This window comes from Lepidochelys olivacea (genome assembly GCF_965140295.1).
Source record: "Lepidochelys olivacea isolate rLepOli2 genome assembly, chromosome: 4".
Classification (NCBI taxonomy): Eukaryota; Metazoa; Chordata; order Testudines; family Cheloniidae; genus Lepidochelys; species Lepidochelys olivacea.
In genome coordinates this window covers 79,823,967-79,839,654 of record NC_140414.1, presented here as the reverse complement: position 1 = coordinate 79,839,654, position 15,688 = coordinate 79,823,967, and the positions used below count along the sequence as shown (strand labels likewise).

The 15,688-nt window shown below is 40.9% G+C and overlaps 1 protein-coding gene across 1 annotated transcript in view; it reads left to right on the top strand.

Moving 5' to 3' along the window:
* GLRA3 (glycine receptor alpha 3) overlaps window positions 1–15,688 on the top strand; it is a 149,694-nt gene that overhangs the window by 41,219 nt on the left and 92,787 nt on the right. The window contains exon 3 of the mRNA XM_084626198.1: window positions 3,838–3,905. Within this exon, the coding sequence (XP_084482324.1) occupies window positions 3,838–3,905 (68 nt within the window). The remainder of the gene's footprint in view (window positions 1–3,837; window positions 3,906–15,688) is intronic.

The following is a 15,688-nucleotide window of genomic DNA, read 5'->3' as shown; positions in this document are numbered from 1 at the left end:
TGCCTGGTAGTAAATGTTTTCAGGAATGGATCCTGAACAACTAATAGGGACACAGCAGTGAAATGAGGATTTACACATGGATGGATTTAAGTGGCATGCCACAACTTCTGTTAAACTTTAACACGGGGAGGAGTGCTACCCATGACCCATATTATACGTAACTGAGGGTAGGCTTTCCTCAGCCTAGCCCGAAGGTCTCAGCTTGCTTTGAGTCCTAGCATACTCCTTTCCCCTCTGCAAGGGGGACAGAGTGCAGAAGGGTGGGGACCTTGCCTATGAAGGCAACAAGGTATAACCTCAGTCTGTGAAGGCCAAATGCCACTCTATTCCATGAGCCCAAGGCCATCACTAAAATCCAAGGTGTTTTACCTCTGAGAATCATAGAATCATAGAATATCAGGGTTGGAAGGGACCTCAGGAGGTCATCTAGTCCAACCCCCTGCTCAAAAGCAGGACCCATCCCCAATTAAATCATCCCAGCCAGGGCTTTGTCAAGCCTGACCTTAAAAACTTCTAAGGAAGGAGATTCCACCACCTCCCTAGGCAACGCATTCCAGTATTTCACCACCCTCCTAGTGAAAAAGTTTTTCCTAATATCCAACCTAAACCTCCCGCACTGCAACTTGAGACCATTACTCCTTGTCCTGTCCTCTTCCACCACTGAGAATAGTCTAGAACCATCCTCTCTGGAACCACCTCTCAGGTAGTTGAAAGCAGCTATCAAATCCCCCCTCATTCTTCTCTTCCGCAGACTAAACAATCCCAGTTCCCTCAGCCTCTCCTCATAAGTCATGTGTTCCAGACCCCTAACCATTTTTGTTGCCCTTCGCTGGACTCTCTCCAATTCATCCACATCCTTCTTGTAGTGTGGGGCCCAAAACTGGACACAGTACTCCAGATGAGGCCTCACCAATGTCGAATAGAGGGGGACGATCACGTCCCTCGATCTGCTCGCTATGCCCCTACTTATACATCCCAAAATGCCATTGGCCTTCTTGGCAACAAGGGCACACTGCTGACTCATATCCAGCTTCTCGTCCACTGTCACCCCTAGGTCCTTTTCCGCAGAATTGCTGCCTAGCCATTCAGTCCCTAGTCTGTAGCTCTGCATTGGGTTCTTCCGTCCTAAGTGCAGGACCCTGCACTTATCCTTATTGAACGTCATCAGATTTCTTTTGGCCCAATCCTCCAATTTGTCTAGGTCCCTCTGTATCCTATCCCTGCCCTCCAGCGTATCCACCACTCCTCCCAGTTTAGTATCATCCGCAAATTTGCTGAGAGTGCAATCCACACCATCCTCCAGATCATTTTTGAAGATATTGAACAAAACCGGCCCCAGGACCGACCCCTGGGGCACTCCACTTGACACCGGCTGCCAACTAGACATGGAGCCATTGATCACTACCCGTTGAGCCCGACAATCTAGCCAACTTTCTACCCACCTTATAGTGCATTCATCCAGCCCGTATTTCTTTAACTTGCTGACAAGATACTGTGGGAGACAGTGTCAAAAGCTTTGCTAAAGTGAAGATACAGTACATCCACTGCTTTCCCTTCATCCACAGAACCAGTAATCTCATCATAGAAGGTGATTAGATTAGTCAGGCATGACCTTCCCTTGGTGAATCCATGCTGACTGTTCCTGATCACTTTCCTCTCATGTAAGTGCTTCAGGATTGATTCTTTGAGGACCTGCTCCATGATTTTTCTGGGGACTGAGGTGAGGCTGACTGGCCTGTAGTTCCCAGGATCCTCCTTCTTCCCTTTTTTTAAAGATTGGCACTACATTAGCCTTTTTCCAGTCATCCGTTCGCCACGAGTTTTCAAAGATAATGGCCAATGGCTCTGCAATCACAGCCACCAGTTTCTTTAGCACTCTCGGATGCAACTCGTCCGGCCCCATGGACTTGTGCACGCCCAGCTTTTCTAAATAGTCCCTAACCACCTCTTTCTCCACAGAGGGCTGGCCATCTATTCCCCATGCTGTGATGCCCAGCTCAGCAGTCTGGGAGTTGACCTTGTTAGTGAAGACAGAGGCAAAAAAAGCATTGAGTACATTAGCTTTTTCCACATCCTCTGTCACTAGGTTGTCTCCCTCATTCAGTAAGGGGCCCACGCTTTCCTTGGCTTTCTTCTTGTTGCCAACATACCTGAAGAAACCCTTCTTGTTACTCTTAACATCTCTCGCTAGCTGCAGGTGCGATTTGGCCCTTCTAATTTCATTCCTACATGCCCGAGCAATATTTTTATACTCCTTCCTGGTCATATGTCCAACCTTCCACTTCTTGTAAGCTTCTTTTTTATGCTTAAGATCCGCTAGGATTTCACCGTTAAGCCAAGCTGGTCGCCTTCCATATTTACTATTCTTTCGACACATCGGGATGGTTTGTCCCTGTAACCTCAACAGGGATTCTTTGAAATACAGCCAGCTCTCCTGGACTCCTTTCCCCTTCATGTTAGTCCCCCAGGGGATCCTACCCATCCGTTCCCTGAGGGAGTCGAAGTCTGCTTTCCTGAAGTCCAGGGTCCGTATCCTGCTGCTTACCTTTCTTCCCTGTGTCAGGATCCTGAACTCAACCAACTCATGGTCACTGCCTCCCAGATTCCCATCCACTTTTGCTTCCCCTACTAATTCTTCCTGGTTTGTGAGCAGCAGGTCAAGAAAAGCTCCCCCCCTAGTTGGCTCCTCTAGCACTTGCACCAGGAAATTGTCCCCTATGCTTTCCAAAAACTTCCTGGATTGTCTATGCACCGCTGTATTGCTCTCCCAGCAGATATCAGGAAAATTTAAAGTCACCCATGAGAACCAGGGCATGCGATCTAGTAGCTTCTGCGAGCTGCTGGAAGAAAGCCTCATCCACCTCATCCCCCTGGTCCGGCGATCTATAGCAGACTCCCACCACTACATCACTCCTGTTGTTCACACCTCTAAACTTAATCCAGAGACACTCAGGTTTTTCTGCAGTTTCGTACCGGAGCTCTGAGCAGTCATACTGCTCCCTTACATACAGTGCTACTCCCCCACCTTTTCTGAATCATTTTATTTTATCCACACTGGAAACTGGCCACAAGGGGTGCCAGCAACTAGTTTGGTCACACCCCACTCAGCCACTATGTCTGGTATCACAACTCCTGCTCAGACCATTCCCTCACATTCTGTAGCTATATGTTCGTGCCTGTATCGGACATCATCTCTGAAAAATTCAAGCCAGTTGTACCAGATGCTCACTGCTGGGACTGTCCTCTTTCACTGCCAGCCCTATCAAGTTTCCTCACCCGTGGAGGCAGGTGAGTGCCATTTCTGTGGCTGTCGCAGAATAGAATCTAGCTTATTTTTTTCTTAACACTGAATAGCCAACACAGCGAACAGGAGCAAAAAGCTCTAATAATGTGCCTTTGTCACTAAAAGCAGTAAACAGGTTTCAGATATAGCAGATCTGTCAAGTAAAGAGTTACTTTTTTCCTGGTTGTTGTGAAGGACTATGATGTATATTCAGTTGTACTAAAACGGACATTGTTTTAGATGACATAGTACAAATTCTACAAAAAGCACATTCACTTTTGCATGGCATATTCCCTCAAGACCTGATGAGCTCCCTTCTCTTTCCTGAGCCCTAATTGGGATTCCTACAAATTATAGGACAGTTAATGAATCTTTGAAAAAAAATGAACTGAAAAAATCTATTACACCGTTAAAATAACAGCACACACTCCCGCATCACTTAAAAAGTCCTGAATGTAGTCTACTTCTTCCCAAGTGATTGAGTCTTTGTTTTTATCATAGTTTAGTCTGCTAATATATTTTGATTGTCACACAATATTTTTTTTCTTTTTCAGGCCCTCCAGTTAATGTCACATGTAACATATTTATAAACAGCTTTGGATCCATTGCAGAGACAACCATGGTAAGGCACTTTACCTCAGAAAACATTTAAAATGCAACTTAAAGTAACTCAAAGAACTGAACAAGAAGTTAGGTCTTATTTTAGTTTGGAACTAAACTGAGGAGGAAATCATTTTTGTTATGGTTAAAATCAATAAATAGAATATTTAACTTAATAGTTGGTTTATCTGGTAGAAAATCCATCATTTTACAGTTACCAGGATGAAGAATGCACTTGTGAGGGCCAACAGAGATGCTTTTCATATCTTCTGTGATAGTTGTAATGAAATTTCATAATATGTGATTTTTTTTTTAACTTTTGAATTAAAAAGTTTATTTTCTATGGCATTTTACCTTTCTAATAGCACAATTTATGGATCTAATAACTTTGTTAGTTATATGTTATTGTTCCATTTTATATAACAGATGGGGGCATACATTTTACATGATGAATGTCTTTATTTTCAGTAAAGTATTATTTACTATAAATGAAATGTAGCACTAATGTATAGACTACACAAAAGAAAATCAAATATTAAGACTCCAGTCCACCAGAAAAATATTCATAGCTGTCTGAACACTAAAAGCCTTAGAAGGCTATGGTGGCTGCTGACACAGTAAACTGATCTTTCAGGTAGAAAGCTACCTTAATGTTGTGGCTTCTGATGGGAAATTGGGAGCACTTTCTATGAATGCGCATCCTATGCAGATTGAAGAGGTTTCAAGGGCCAGCAGCCAAAGAGACTTATTTGGGTTGAACAGGGGGATAATACAGTGCTTAATTTGTAATGAAAGAGATGGGGGGGGTAGGGTTCAAGCAATTTTTTTTACTTTCATAACTGATGTGGCAAGCCCAGAGATGCCAGGGCTATAAACTGCCAAACCTAGAGGTGTCAGGGCTCAACCCTGGCACAAATTAAGCACCAGGATTATTTAATCTTTAGCTGCTGTGGAGAAGTACTCAGGCATATCTCTCTTTAGCAGCTCAGAGGGCGAATTTGGGGGAAGCCATGGGACAGGTAGACTTACGTCTAGTAAGCAAGCAAACTATACAAACTCATTGGGGCTAACCTCCCTGCAAAAGGAGATGTTCAGCGGACTGCAGCTGCTACTATATACAGTAGTAGTCACGAATTAGGAGGTGGGAAGGAAATCCACTCTTCAGGAGCTGTTTGCTTGGACTTTCCAGAGGAAATGAGAATTTAGCCCTTAAATTTCAGTGAAATTTGGCTTCTGAGAGGTTTTTACCTAAAAGAAAAATGTGAGAAAAGAATGAAAATAACTTTGGAAGTCACACTAAGTGCTTTCCCATTTCTTTCATTTATGTATGTATCATATTACAAACACTGACAGCCATTTAGAGGCTACCAAACATTTCTAGAATATTTACACCTGTTAATGAACTTGACATCTTTTGTGTTGGCGTATACACAGAAATGCTTTTATTTAATGTCAGTTCAGAGAGCAGGATGGTCTACTGTACTGATTGCAGGCCTGGGAGCCAAAACCATGTGCATTTAATCTCAGCTTGGTCACTGATTTGCTATGTGGCCTTGCCAAGTCTATTTCATTCTCCATGCCTGACTTTTCACATTTGTAGAATGAGGTACAGATGTAGCAGAGGTACAGATCGATTGATGTTTTTAAAGCCCTTTTGAAAAGATAGAACACTATGTAATTTCCAGTGCAGTTACACACATTCTAATATAATGACAAACATATACTGCTTTTGATCCATGGAGAGAAACACCACTGATAGCTATGGCAATTCTATGAGTAGACTGAGTGCAGTATGTGGACTTTAGACAAGCCAACTTTTATCCAGAAAATACCACTAAATTTGGGGCCAGATTTATGCCCTAAGAAAGAGTGTTCGCAAAGCACACAATCCCTGGATAGGGTGTGTTTAGGCAAGAGGAGGACCATTACTTCTCCTACCCATAGTGTGCTGGCAGGGTGGTGGGGAGAGGAACTGGCTACACCACTTTACAGGTAGCAAGTGATACTGCCTCTATAAGCCTCACTGTGCCCAGAAGGCATCAGGGCCCCAATCCAGCAAAATACATAAGTGTGTGCCTATTTTTAAGAATGGGATTAGGGCTTCTATTGGCATAAGATCTCCTCCTCAGCATTTGGCTTCTGAAAGTGTTCACTGCTCATTGTGCTTCCCTGGCTCTCGAAAGCCAAAACTGAATCTTAAATGAAAACATGGTCAGATTTGTTTCACGTACCTTGGACTCGTAATTCCCATTTTAACCATTTTGTCTCCATTATTAAGTTACTTTCGCGTTGTAAAAGGTTATAGTCTGCTACCAAAGAGGATGATGATACATTTTGTTCTGTTACCACCTTGGAAAGAGGTTAGTTAAAATAATTAAAACCTACAAATAATATTTAATCTTAGCTCTAATGATCTTTGAAAGACAGCTTCTAGATAGGAAAATAGTGATCTGTACACGTTGTTCCCAGGCAAAATGAGTGCCAATAAATAATACACAGTTATCATGGTATGGCATAAATAGACCAGAGTCACATACATTATAAATATAGGAAATTCCAAAGCATTGTCAGCATCATGGTATAGTATTTATTAACTTTTTTAGTAATGCCATCTGCAAACATGTTAAGGCTGCACAAAAAACTGCAACCTAGATTACACAGAAACTGGTGATACTACATAATACTGGTAATTTGTTTGTAACTTATGCACTGATGCTGCTCAGAGAAGACTTTTACTTATGGTCAGTAGTTGTTAAACTCTGTTGGAATGAAATCAGTCATTTTAAAATATGAGCACTCACACATGACTTTATTTGTGACCTGTGATGACGAACAGCGATAACGAACAGCTCTTGAAAACTAGGATAGTGTTTATATCTTAACGTTACAATAATATCTGGCATTTTATTACAAACTGGATTTTTTTTATGGAACTGTGTTGAATAGGAGTCATCTTACAGTATTTTACTACAGTATTTGTTGTTTGTTCTGTCCAAGTTATGTGAAACACATCTGACTAGTTACCTTCTTCTTGGTATTTATTTTAAATCATGATGTATACAGACAATTTAGAGGCCTGTAACCACAATGTCCAAAATTGTATTCAAGTATTTCTTTCCAATCTTTGCATAAAGAATTTTAAGAGAAAAATTAAATACAAATTAGGAAAGTCATTAATTGATATCTGAAAGCATCTCTGGAAATTTAAACCTCTAAATGTATATTAATCTAATGGATTTGTTTTCAAGATATTTGCCTATGTTTACAGGAATTATTTTAGCAATGTGCCTGTAATCTATACTGTATCAATATACTGGAAATCTATATTGTATCTATGTATTATGGTTTTTAAGGTGATCAAAATCTTTGAGCTCCCTCTGCTGGCGTGGCTATGTATAACACAAGAGACAACTGGTTTAATTCAGGGGTGATGTGTTAGAAACCAGAAGTCTATTTCCATATTACTTATATCAATTTTTACACTGTCACTTCCATTGATTTCATTGAGGTTATATCATGCACGGAGCTGCAGCTAGCAAGAGATGTCAAGAGTAACAAGAAGGGTTTCTTCAGGTATGTTGGCAACAAGAAAGCCAAGGAAAGTGTGGACCCCTTACTGAATGAGGGAGGCAACCTAGTGACAGAGGATGTGGAAAATGCTAATGTACTCAATGCTTTTTTTGCCTCTGTCTTCACTAACAAGGTCAACTCCCAGACTGCTGAGCTGGGCATCACAGCATGGGGAGTAGATGGCCAGCCCTCTGTGGAGAAAGAGGTGGTTAGGGACTATTTAGAAAAGCTGGGCGTGCACAAGTCCATGGGGCCAGACAAATTGCATCCGAGAGTGCTAAAGGAATTGGCGGCTGTGATTTCAGAGCCATTGGCCATTATCTTTGAAAACTCGTGGCGAACGGGGGAAGTCCCAGATGACTGGAAAAAGGCTAATGTAATGCCAATCTTTAAAAAAGGGAAGAAGGAGGATCCTGGGAACTACAGGCCAGTCATCCTCACCTCAGTCCCCAGAAAAATCATGGAGCAGGTCCTCAAAGAATCAATCCTGAAGCACTTACATGAGAGGAAGGTGATCAGGAACAGTCAGCATGGATTCACCAAGGGAAGGTCATGCCTGACTAATCTAATCGCCTTCTATGATGAGATTACTGGTTCTGTGGATGAAGGGAAAGCAGTGGATGTATCGTTTCTTGACATTAGCAAAGCTTTTGAAACATTTCCCACAGTATTCTTGTCAGCAAGTTAAAGAAGTATGGGCTGGATGAATGCACTATAAGGTGGGTAGAAAGTTGGCTAGATTGTCGGGCTCAACGGGTAGTGATCAATGGCTCCATGTCTAGTTGGTAGCCGGTGTCAAGTGGAGTGCCCCAGGGGTCGGCTCTGGAGCTGGTTTTGTTCAATAACTTCATAAATGATCTGGAGGATGGTGTGGATTGCATTCTCAGCAAATTTGCGGATGATACTAAACTAGGAGGATTGGTAGATACGCTGGAGGACAGGGATAGGATACAGAGGGACCTAGACAAATTGGAGGATTGGGCCAAAAGAAATCTGATGACGTTCAATAAGGATAAGTGCAGGGTCCTGCACTTAGGACGGAAGAACCCAATGCAGAGCTACAGACTAGGGACTGAATGGCTAGGCAGCAGTTCTAGGACCTAGGGATGACAGTGGATGAGAAGCTGGAAATGAGTCAGCAGTGTGCCCTTGTTGCCAAGAAGGCCAATGGCATTTTGGGATGTATAAGTAGGGGCATAGTGAGCAGATCAAGGGACGTGATCATCCCCCTCTATTCGGCATTGGTGAGGCCTCATCTGGAGCACTGTGTCCAGTTTGGGGCCCCACACTACAAGGATGTGGATGAATTGGAGAGAGTCCAGCGAAGGGCAACAAAAATGGTTAGGGGTCTGGAACACATGACTTATGAGGAGAGGCTGAGGGAACTGGGATTGATTAGTCTGCAGAAGAGAAGAATGAGGGGGGATTTGATAGCTGCTTTCAACTACCTGAAAGGTCGTTCCAGAGAGGATGGTTCTAGACTATTCTCAGTGGTAGAAGGGGACAGGACAAGGAGTAATGGTCTCAAGTTGCAGTGGGGGAGGTTTAGGTTGGATATTAGGAAAAACTCTTTCACTAGGAGGGTGGTGAAACACTGGAATGTGTTGCCTAGGGAGGTGGTAGAATCTCCTTCCTTAGAAGTTTTTAAGGTCAGGCTTGACAAAGCCCTGGCTAGGATGATTTAATTGGGGATTGGTCCTGCTTTGAGCAAGGGGTTGGACTAGATGACCTCCTGAGGTCCCTTCCAACCCTGATATTCTATGATTCTATGATCAGATTTACCCGGGTGTGAAATGAATATCTGGCTTCTTTACACTCAGGTAGGTTCTGCAAGACCAGTGGATCCCCTTGGACTGATATGCAAGGGAATCTACGGAGCCAGAAGGTGTAAGTGAAAGAACTGGGTATGAGTTAAAGTTGGCTACCTTGTTACAGCTCCAGTTAGTTGCTTTGACTTTACACTCATATCTTTTGCTCCCTTAGAATGTGAGTTGAAGTCATGTGGACTCACATTCCTGGTCATTTCAGTCTCAGCGAGCCAAAATGAAAGATTATTTTTAAAGGCGGGAGTGTACATTACATGTAGGTAAGAAGGCATGAGTCTAACTGAGTCTAAGGGAGCCTAAGTTGGTGTAACATACATTGGTTTAACAAAGGTCTAATTGGAACTCACTCTAGACAGACTTTTTCAGACTTGTATATGAATATGGTAAAATATTGCCGTTTGTTTGTGTATTGTTTGTGCATTGGGCCCAGTCCTGGTACCAGACTCATAGAAGTATACTGACTTATACCAGCTGAGGATTTAGTCCCTGACATATATTACTCATCAAGACTCCCATCAATAAGAGCTTTGCCTGGGCAGGGAGGGAATGAGAAATGATTAAGGACTTCCAAATTTGGCCCATTGTTTGATTAAAAATAAATAAACAAAACAAAACAAACAAACATGGCCCCACCATTTGTATTCCTTATTGTGTGATCCAGGAATTTTAAAAGCGAACCAATGATAGCAATAGGCAAAAATATTTCAAAATAAAAATATTCTTTCTAGATTTAGAAGCACAAGATACTATAAGCATTTTATAATTCAACCCCATTAATTTATCTAATTGTCTAAACACTTCATGATTGGAAATTAAAATGAAATGGATTTAATTCAATGTATTAAATTAAGAGCAGGTGTTTGTTCTTAAAATACACAATAGTAGCATGTCTTCTGTGGTATTCTGCAGTTCTGGCCATTGCGCCTTTATAGGTTTGTGCAACTCAGACTTAAATATGACTTAAAGGCTTGATCTTGCATGGTTTTGAGCACTGTAGCCCTCATCTAACAAAGCACTTAAGCACATGTTTAATTTCACGAATGCGATGCGTCAATGGACTGTCCATATGCTTAACGTTAAAACACATACATAAGTGGTTTGCTGGCTTAGGGCCAGAGTGCTCAGAATCTTGCAGGATTGAGTGCTGGGAGGCTAAAAAGTTTTAGTACAGTTTAATTTACTCGTTGGCAACAACTCTTAAAAGATAATGGAGTGTCCATACTATCCCTGTTCGTACACAAAGTTTCTCATGATAGCATGATATGGTACTGTGTAAATGCAGGCTAAGATATATCAAGATACTTTTAAACAGATGTAACACAATTTAATGTACAGCAATCAGAAGTGCTCAGCTAAAAATTAAAAGTGATTATTCAGTTTCAGTTTAAAGAATGAGGGTGGCCTCATCATTGACATTTCTGGTTTTGAGTTTCAGAGAAGGAATGTGCTAAGTGGATGAAGCAAAGACTAGCAAATATGGTGTAGCTGGTTATAGGGAAGAGAAGTAAGTCAGCATCAATGAATCTCATTTAGCACTTGAGAATATGATTGACCAAAAAGAAGAGAGTTTTCACCAAATTTCTTAAAGGATTTTAAAGGTCAAGAAGAGCACATTTATATTAGCACAGAAATAAGCTAAAATATTTCTAAGTGAACTAACTATACATATGCTAAGAGTGCACTGACTCAGACTCTTGGAAAGAGGTCTAATGGCAAATGCCATCAAGGCAGCTAATTATCCTTAAAGAATCTCTCTCTCTTGCTTATTCCTGCCAACTACTGGTCATGGGTATTTCTTGAGTCTGGCTGCAAATAGGAATGCAGTCAGACTATGGGTAGGAATTGGGTGAGCTGCCTTTTTTACTGCTAGCAGTACCTTCCATTAAAGCCTGGCATATTATATAGACAAAAGCAAGATGTGCTTTTCACCCACACTAAAAAAACATTGTGTACCATGTTTTTTGACCAGTCAACATTACGTCATCTGTTATCCACTTCTTTGGTTTAATCAGCCTGACCTTCTTATAGCTGAGCATATCTATTTCTGCCATATTCTGCCATGGGATTGTCTTAAAACAGAATGCTTGACGGCAATATTCCCTTATATGTATGTAATGATACTCGTGGTAGGTTTCCCAGATTTTCGGTACAATAGAATCTGTTGAGTTGGTAACCACTAGTGTCTGTGAAATAAGTCTTCCTTTGGCGGAAACATGTACAACATTACACCTAACAGATCCCTTAATTTGTTAGTGTTTACAGTGAATAATGCAGAATAGTCTAGTTTGCACATTTTAGATCACAATTCCCATAACCTGAAATACAGGTCACCTTCCAGATTCAACATGGTATAGAAATGCCTTTAATTCTTCCTTTCCTGCACTCTGATAATTAAATCTTTCCCTTCTAGAAGGGCAAATAGAAACATCACTTCTGCAATCTACAGTTTGATCTTGCACTAGGTTTGAAATTTGTGCTATTTATCTTTTCGTATTCTGTATCATGATCCTGCTTTTGCAGTCCTTAGCCTAGGTCACTGAGTCAGATGCAGACAAAGGTCTTTCAAATTCTACTGGGCCAGCAGCTGCTCAGTTTGTTACATGAACAGATTAATCTGTGCAAATCCTCTTGCTGAACCTGCATTCTAATCTGCCAGTTTCATTTTATCTTCCTTTTCCATACAAGACATATCACACACACCTCACATATATAAGGAAAAAGTGTCTAAAAATGCACTCATCTTCTATTTCAAAAAATGTGCACATTAATTAAGATGCCACAACAAATGGGTGTTAATCTAATTTGCAGTCAGATTAGGGCACTCTTTTAAATTTGTTGTTTTTTAAAGGATGAAATGGGAAACATTCTTTCTATCTAGAAAAGTTGAACTGTGAGGTTTCTAGTAAAAATATGGAAAAATTTGTAATTAGGGGTTTTCCCCAAAATTTTGCCTTCACTACCATAGTAGTTGCAACAGTGAGAGCTAATATATAGTATTTGTATTCTACACTGGGGTTTACATTTTTAATTCATAGAATCTCAGGGTTGGAAGGGACCTCAGGAGGTCATCTAGTCCAACCCCCTGCTCAAAGCAGGACCAATCCCCAATTTTTGCCCCAGATCCCTAAATGGCCCCCTCAAGGATTGAACTCACAACCCTGCATTTAGCAGGCCAATGTTCAAACCACTGAGCTATCCCTTGAAAGAATCAAACCATATTGACTATATCTTCTTTTTTACATCCTAATAATTTTTATTTTTTTCCATCAGATAAGGATTTCAGTAATCATTAATACATCCTTCACATTATTAGTGCATCTGTGCTGTTCTCAGAATTTATGAGTAGAGTAATATGTTTCTTTCACATGGTACCAACGTTCATTTTAAAGACCAACTCCGCACTAAAACATGTTCTGAAATAGTTCCCTCTCTTTAGCAGCAAACACATATTTTTAGATCATCTTTGAGTTTATCAATGGTACAGTTGCAAACTGATCTCCAGAGATGTGATCTGCTGAAAACTAGTTGCTTGGAAAAACTTACAGAATCCCTGCTCTTTTTTCCACTTGCATTCAGCACTGAAAGCAAGCTGGAAAAAAATGGCACTTTTCTCATTTGTCCAACCTCCACCTAACTAGTATTTTTATTTCTTCAGTTTTGTCTTATGGGATTAGTCACTTTCCCAGTTTCTTCCTCTGATTTATTCAAACCTGATTTAGCCAAATATTTCATATGGGCTCAAATATTCTAGAGATTATATCTAAGGACTTAATCCTGTAAAGTGTTCAGCACCCTCAACTCCCATTAACTGTAGTGGGAATAGTGGGTGGGCTAGCATCTCCTTTGGGCTGAGTGCCTTTTCAAGGGGTTAGACCTTAAGAAAAAAGAAATGTTGAGCCCATAAGAATAAAAAAGGCACACATTTTTCTAATGCACAAGTTCTCAGTTGCTGCATTCATTAAATTGGTGACCATAATAGCTTTAAAGAATAGAAGGGAGAGAGCTTGAGCATCAATAATGTTTTCATAAATTCTGAGTTTTTCTAACTCCATGTACAACTAGATAAAGGTTCATGTCTGTTTTCCTGGTTGCTCCCAACTTAGATTTGTACTTAAGTTAATGAAGAATAATGCTATAATGTGTGTGCTCAAGCTAGGGGAGAATAACGATACACATGGATGATACCATTGATATCTAAAAAGGCCAAGCTAGAAAGTGAAATAGATATAGCAAACAAATTATATGCCTTTTCTGTGAATTGTTTTTTTTATTTCACCTGTAGGATTTAAAGATCTAGAGCGGTAAATGTGTGTTTTCCATTATTAATTAGCATTAAAGAAGAAAGGTGTCCAGTGGTTAGGTGCCCTAACCTAGCACTTGAGAATCCTGGGGTAAAATCCTCACTGTGCCCCAGGCTTTCTGCATGATTTTAGGCAACTCATTTAGCCTCTTTGTGCCTCAGTTCTCCATCTGTGAAATTGGGCTCATAGGACTTCTTGCCTCACAGGGTGCTGTGAGAATAAATACAGTAGAGATCGTGAAACAGCCAGGTACGACAGCGATGGACGCCATATAAGTAACTGAGACAGATGTTACTGAGCAGTACAAAAACATGACATGGGCTTATCCCAGGATTAAATATATCCACCTCTACTGTAAAAAAAATATTTTTCATGTTGCACTAGTACCTTTCTATAATGTTACGTGGTTATACCTTTTTGTTTATCCTGTGCATATCATATTCTGGGATTTGTGGTTATCAGTGCACAACAGGCTAATTCAGTGTATTACCTTGTTTTTGTCTAGCAACTATTTTTATTCTAATATAGATTTATTGTTCTTATTGTATCAAACTGTCAAAACATTCTTTAAATTTATTAATACAATGATACCAGTGTCAAAATTATGTATGTAAAAATGAAAGCCAAAGGAAATGAGTTTTCAGATGTCTTTAGCATAGCTGTCTTTGTGTGTGTGTATTTAGCTAATGGGTGTTAATCTCATCTTGACGTATGGGGATTTTTGCCCTTAACTCCTATTAGCGTTAGTAGACATTTAAACCCATAAATCTCATCCGTCCAGATAAGAATATACCTTTTGGCTTTCATTTTTGCATGAACCTACAATTTACCGAAACTCCATTAACACAAAAAGCTACAGTATTTTAGAGCAATGTTAAAGGTGAATCTAAAAATAAGAAAAGGAAGGACAGGACATTCAGAGACTGTTTCTCTTTCCTTGTGCACGTATGGTGGAAGAGCTTATCAGTGCCTACACTAGATCACAATGAGTATTTATAGAGTGGTCTCTCTGAATTCCCCTCCTCTGATCAGTTTGATTTACCTTAAAATCCAAGTTAAATTTAAAAATAAAGTTATGTCTTCCGTGTCTTCAGTGTACTCTGTTTTGTTAATTTTTGTCTTCTGGATATTCAGTTTCAGTAGCCAGACTGTGTGGAAAAAGATATATAATTTTGGATAAGCTCTGCTTATAATACTTCATGTCAATACATTTTAAAACTTTTGTTTATAATGAGCCCCATACCAAAAAAAAGTAAACATGTTTTTATTTATAGCCATTATAAAAAAGAAAAGTAACAAATGCTATACAAGACCCAGCCCTGGTCTACACTAGGACTTTAGGTCGAATTTAGCAGCGTTAAATCGATGTAAACCTGCACCCGTCCACACGATGAAGCCCTTTATTTCGACTTAAAGGGCTCTTAAAATGGATTTCCTTACTCCACCCCTGACAAGTGGATTAGCGCTTAAATTGGCCTTACTGGCTCGAATTTGGGGTACTGCGGACACAATTCGATGGTATTGGCCTCCGGGAGCTATCCCAGAGTGCTCCATTGTGACCGCTCTGGACAGCACTCTCAACTCAGATGCACTGGCCAGGTAGACAGGAAAAGAACCGTGAACTTTTGAATCTCATTTCCTGTTTGGCCAGCGTGGCAAGCTGCAGGTGACCATGCAGAGCTCATCAACAGAGGTGACCATGATGGAGTCCCAGAATCGCAAAAGAGCTCCAGCATGGACCGAACACGAGGTACAGGATCTGATCGCTGTTTGGGGAGAGGAATCCGTGCTATCAGAACTCCGTTCCAGTTTTCGAAATGCCAAAACCTTTGTCAAAATCTCCCAGGGCATGAAGGACAGAGGCCATAACAGGGACCCGAAGCAGTGCCGCGTGAAACCTAAGGAGCTGAGGCAAGCCTACCAGAAAACCAGAGAGGCGAACGGCCGCTCCGGGTCAGAGTCCCAAACATGCCGCTTCTATGATGAGCTGCATGCCATTTTAGGGGGTTCAGCCACCACTACCCCAGCCGCATTGTCTGACTCCTTCAACGGAGATGGAGGCAACACGGAAGCAGGTTTTGGAGACGAAGAAGATGATGAGGATGATG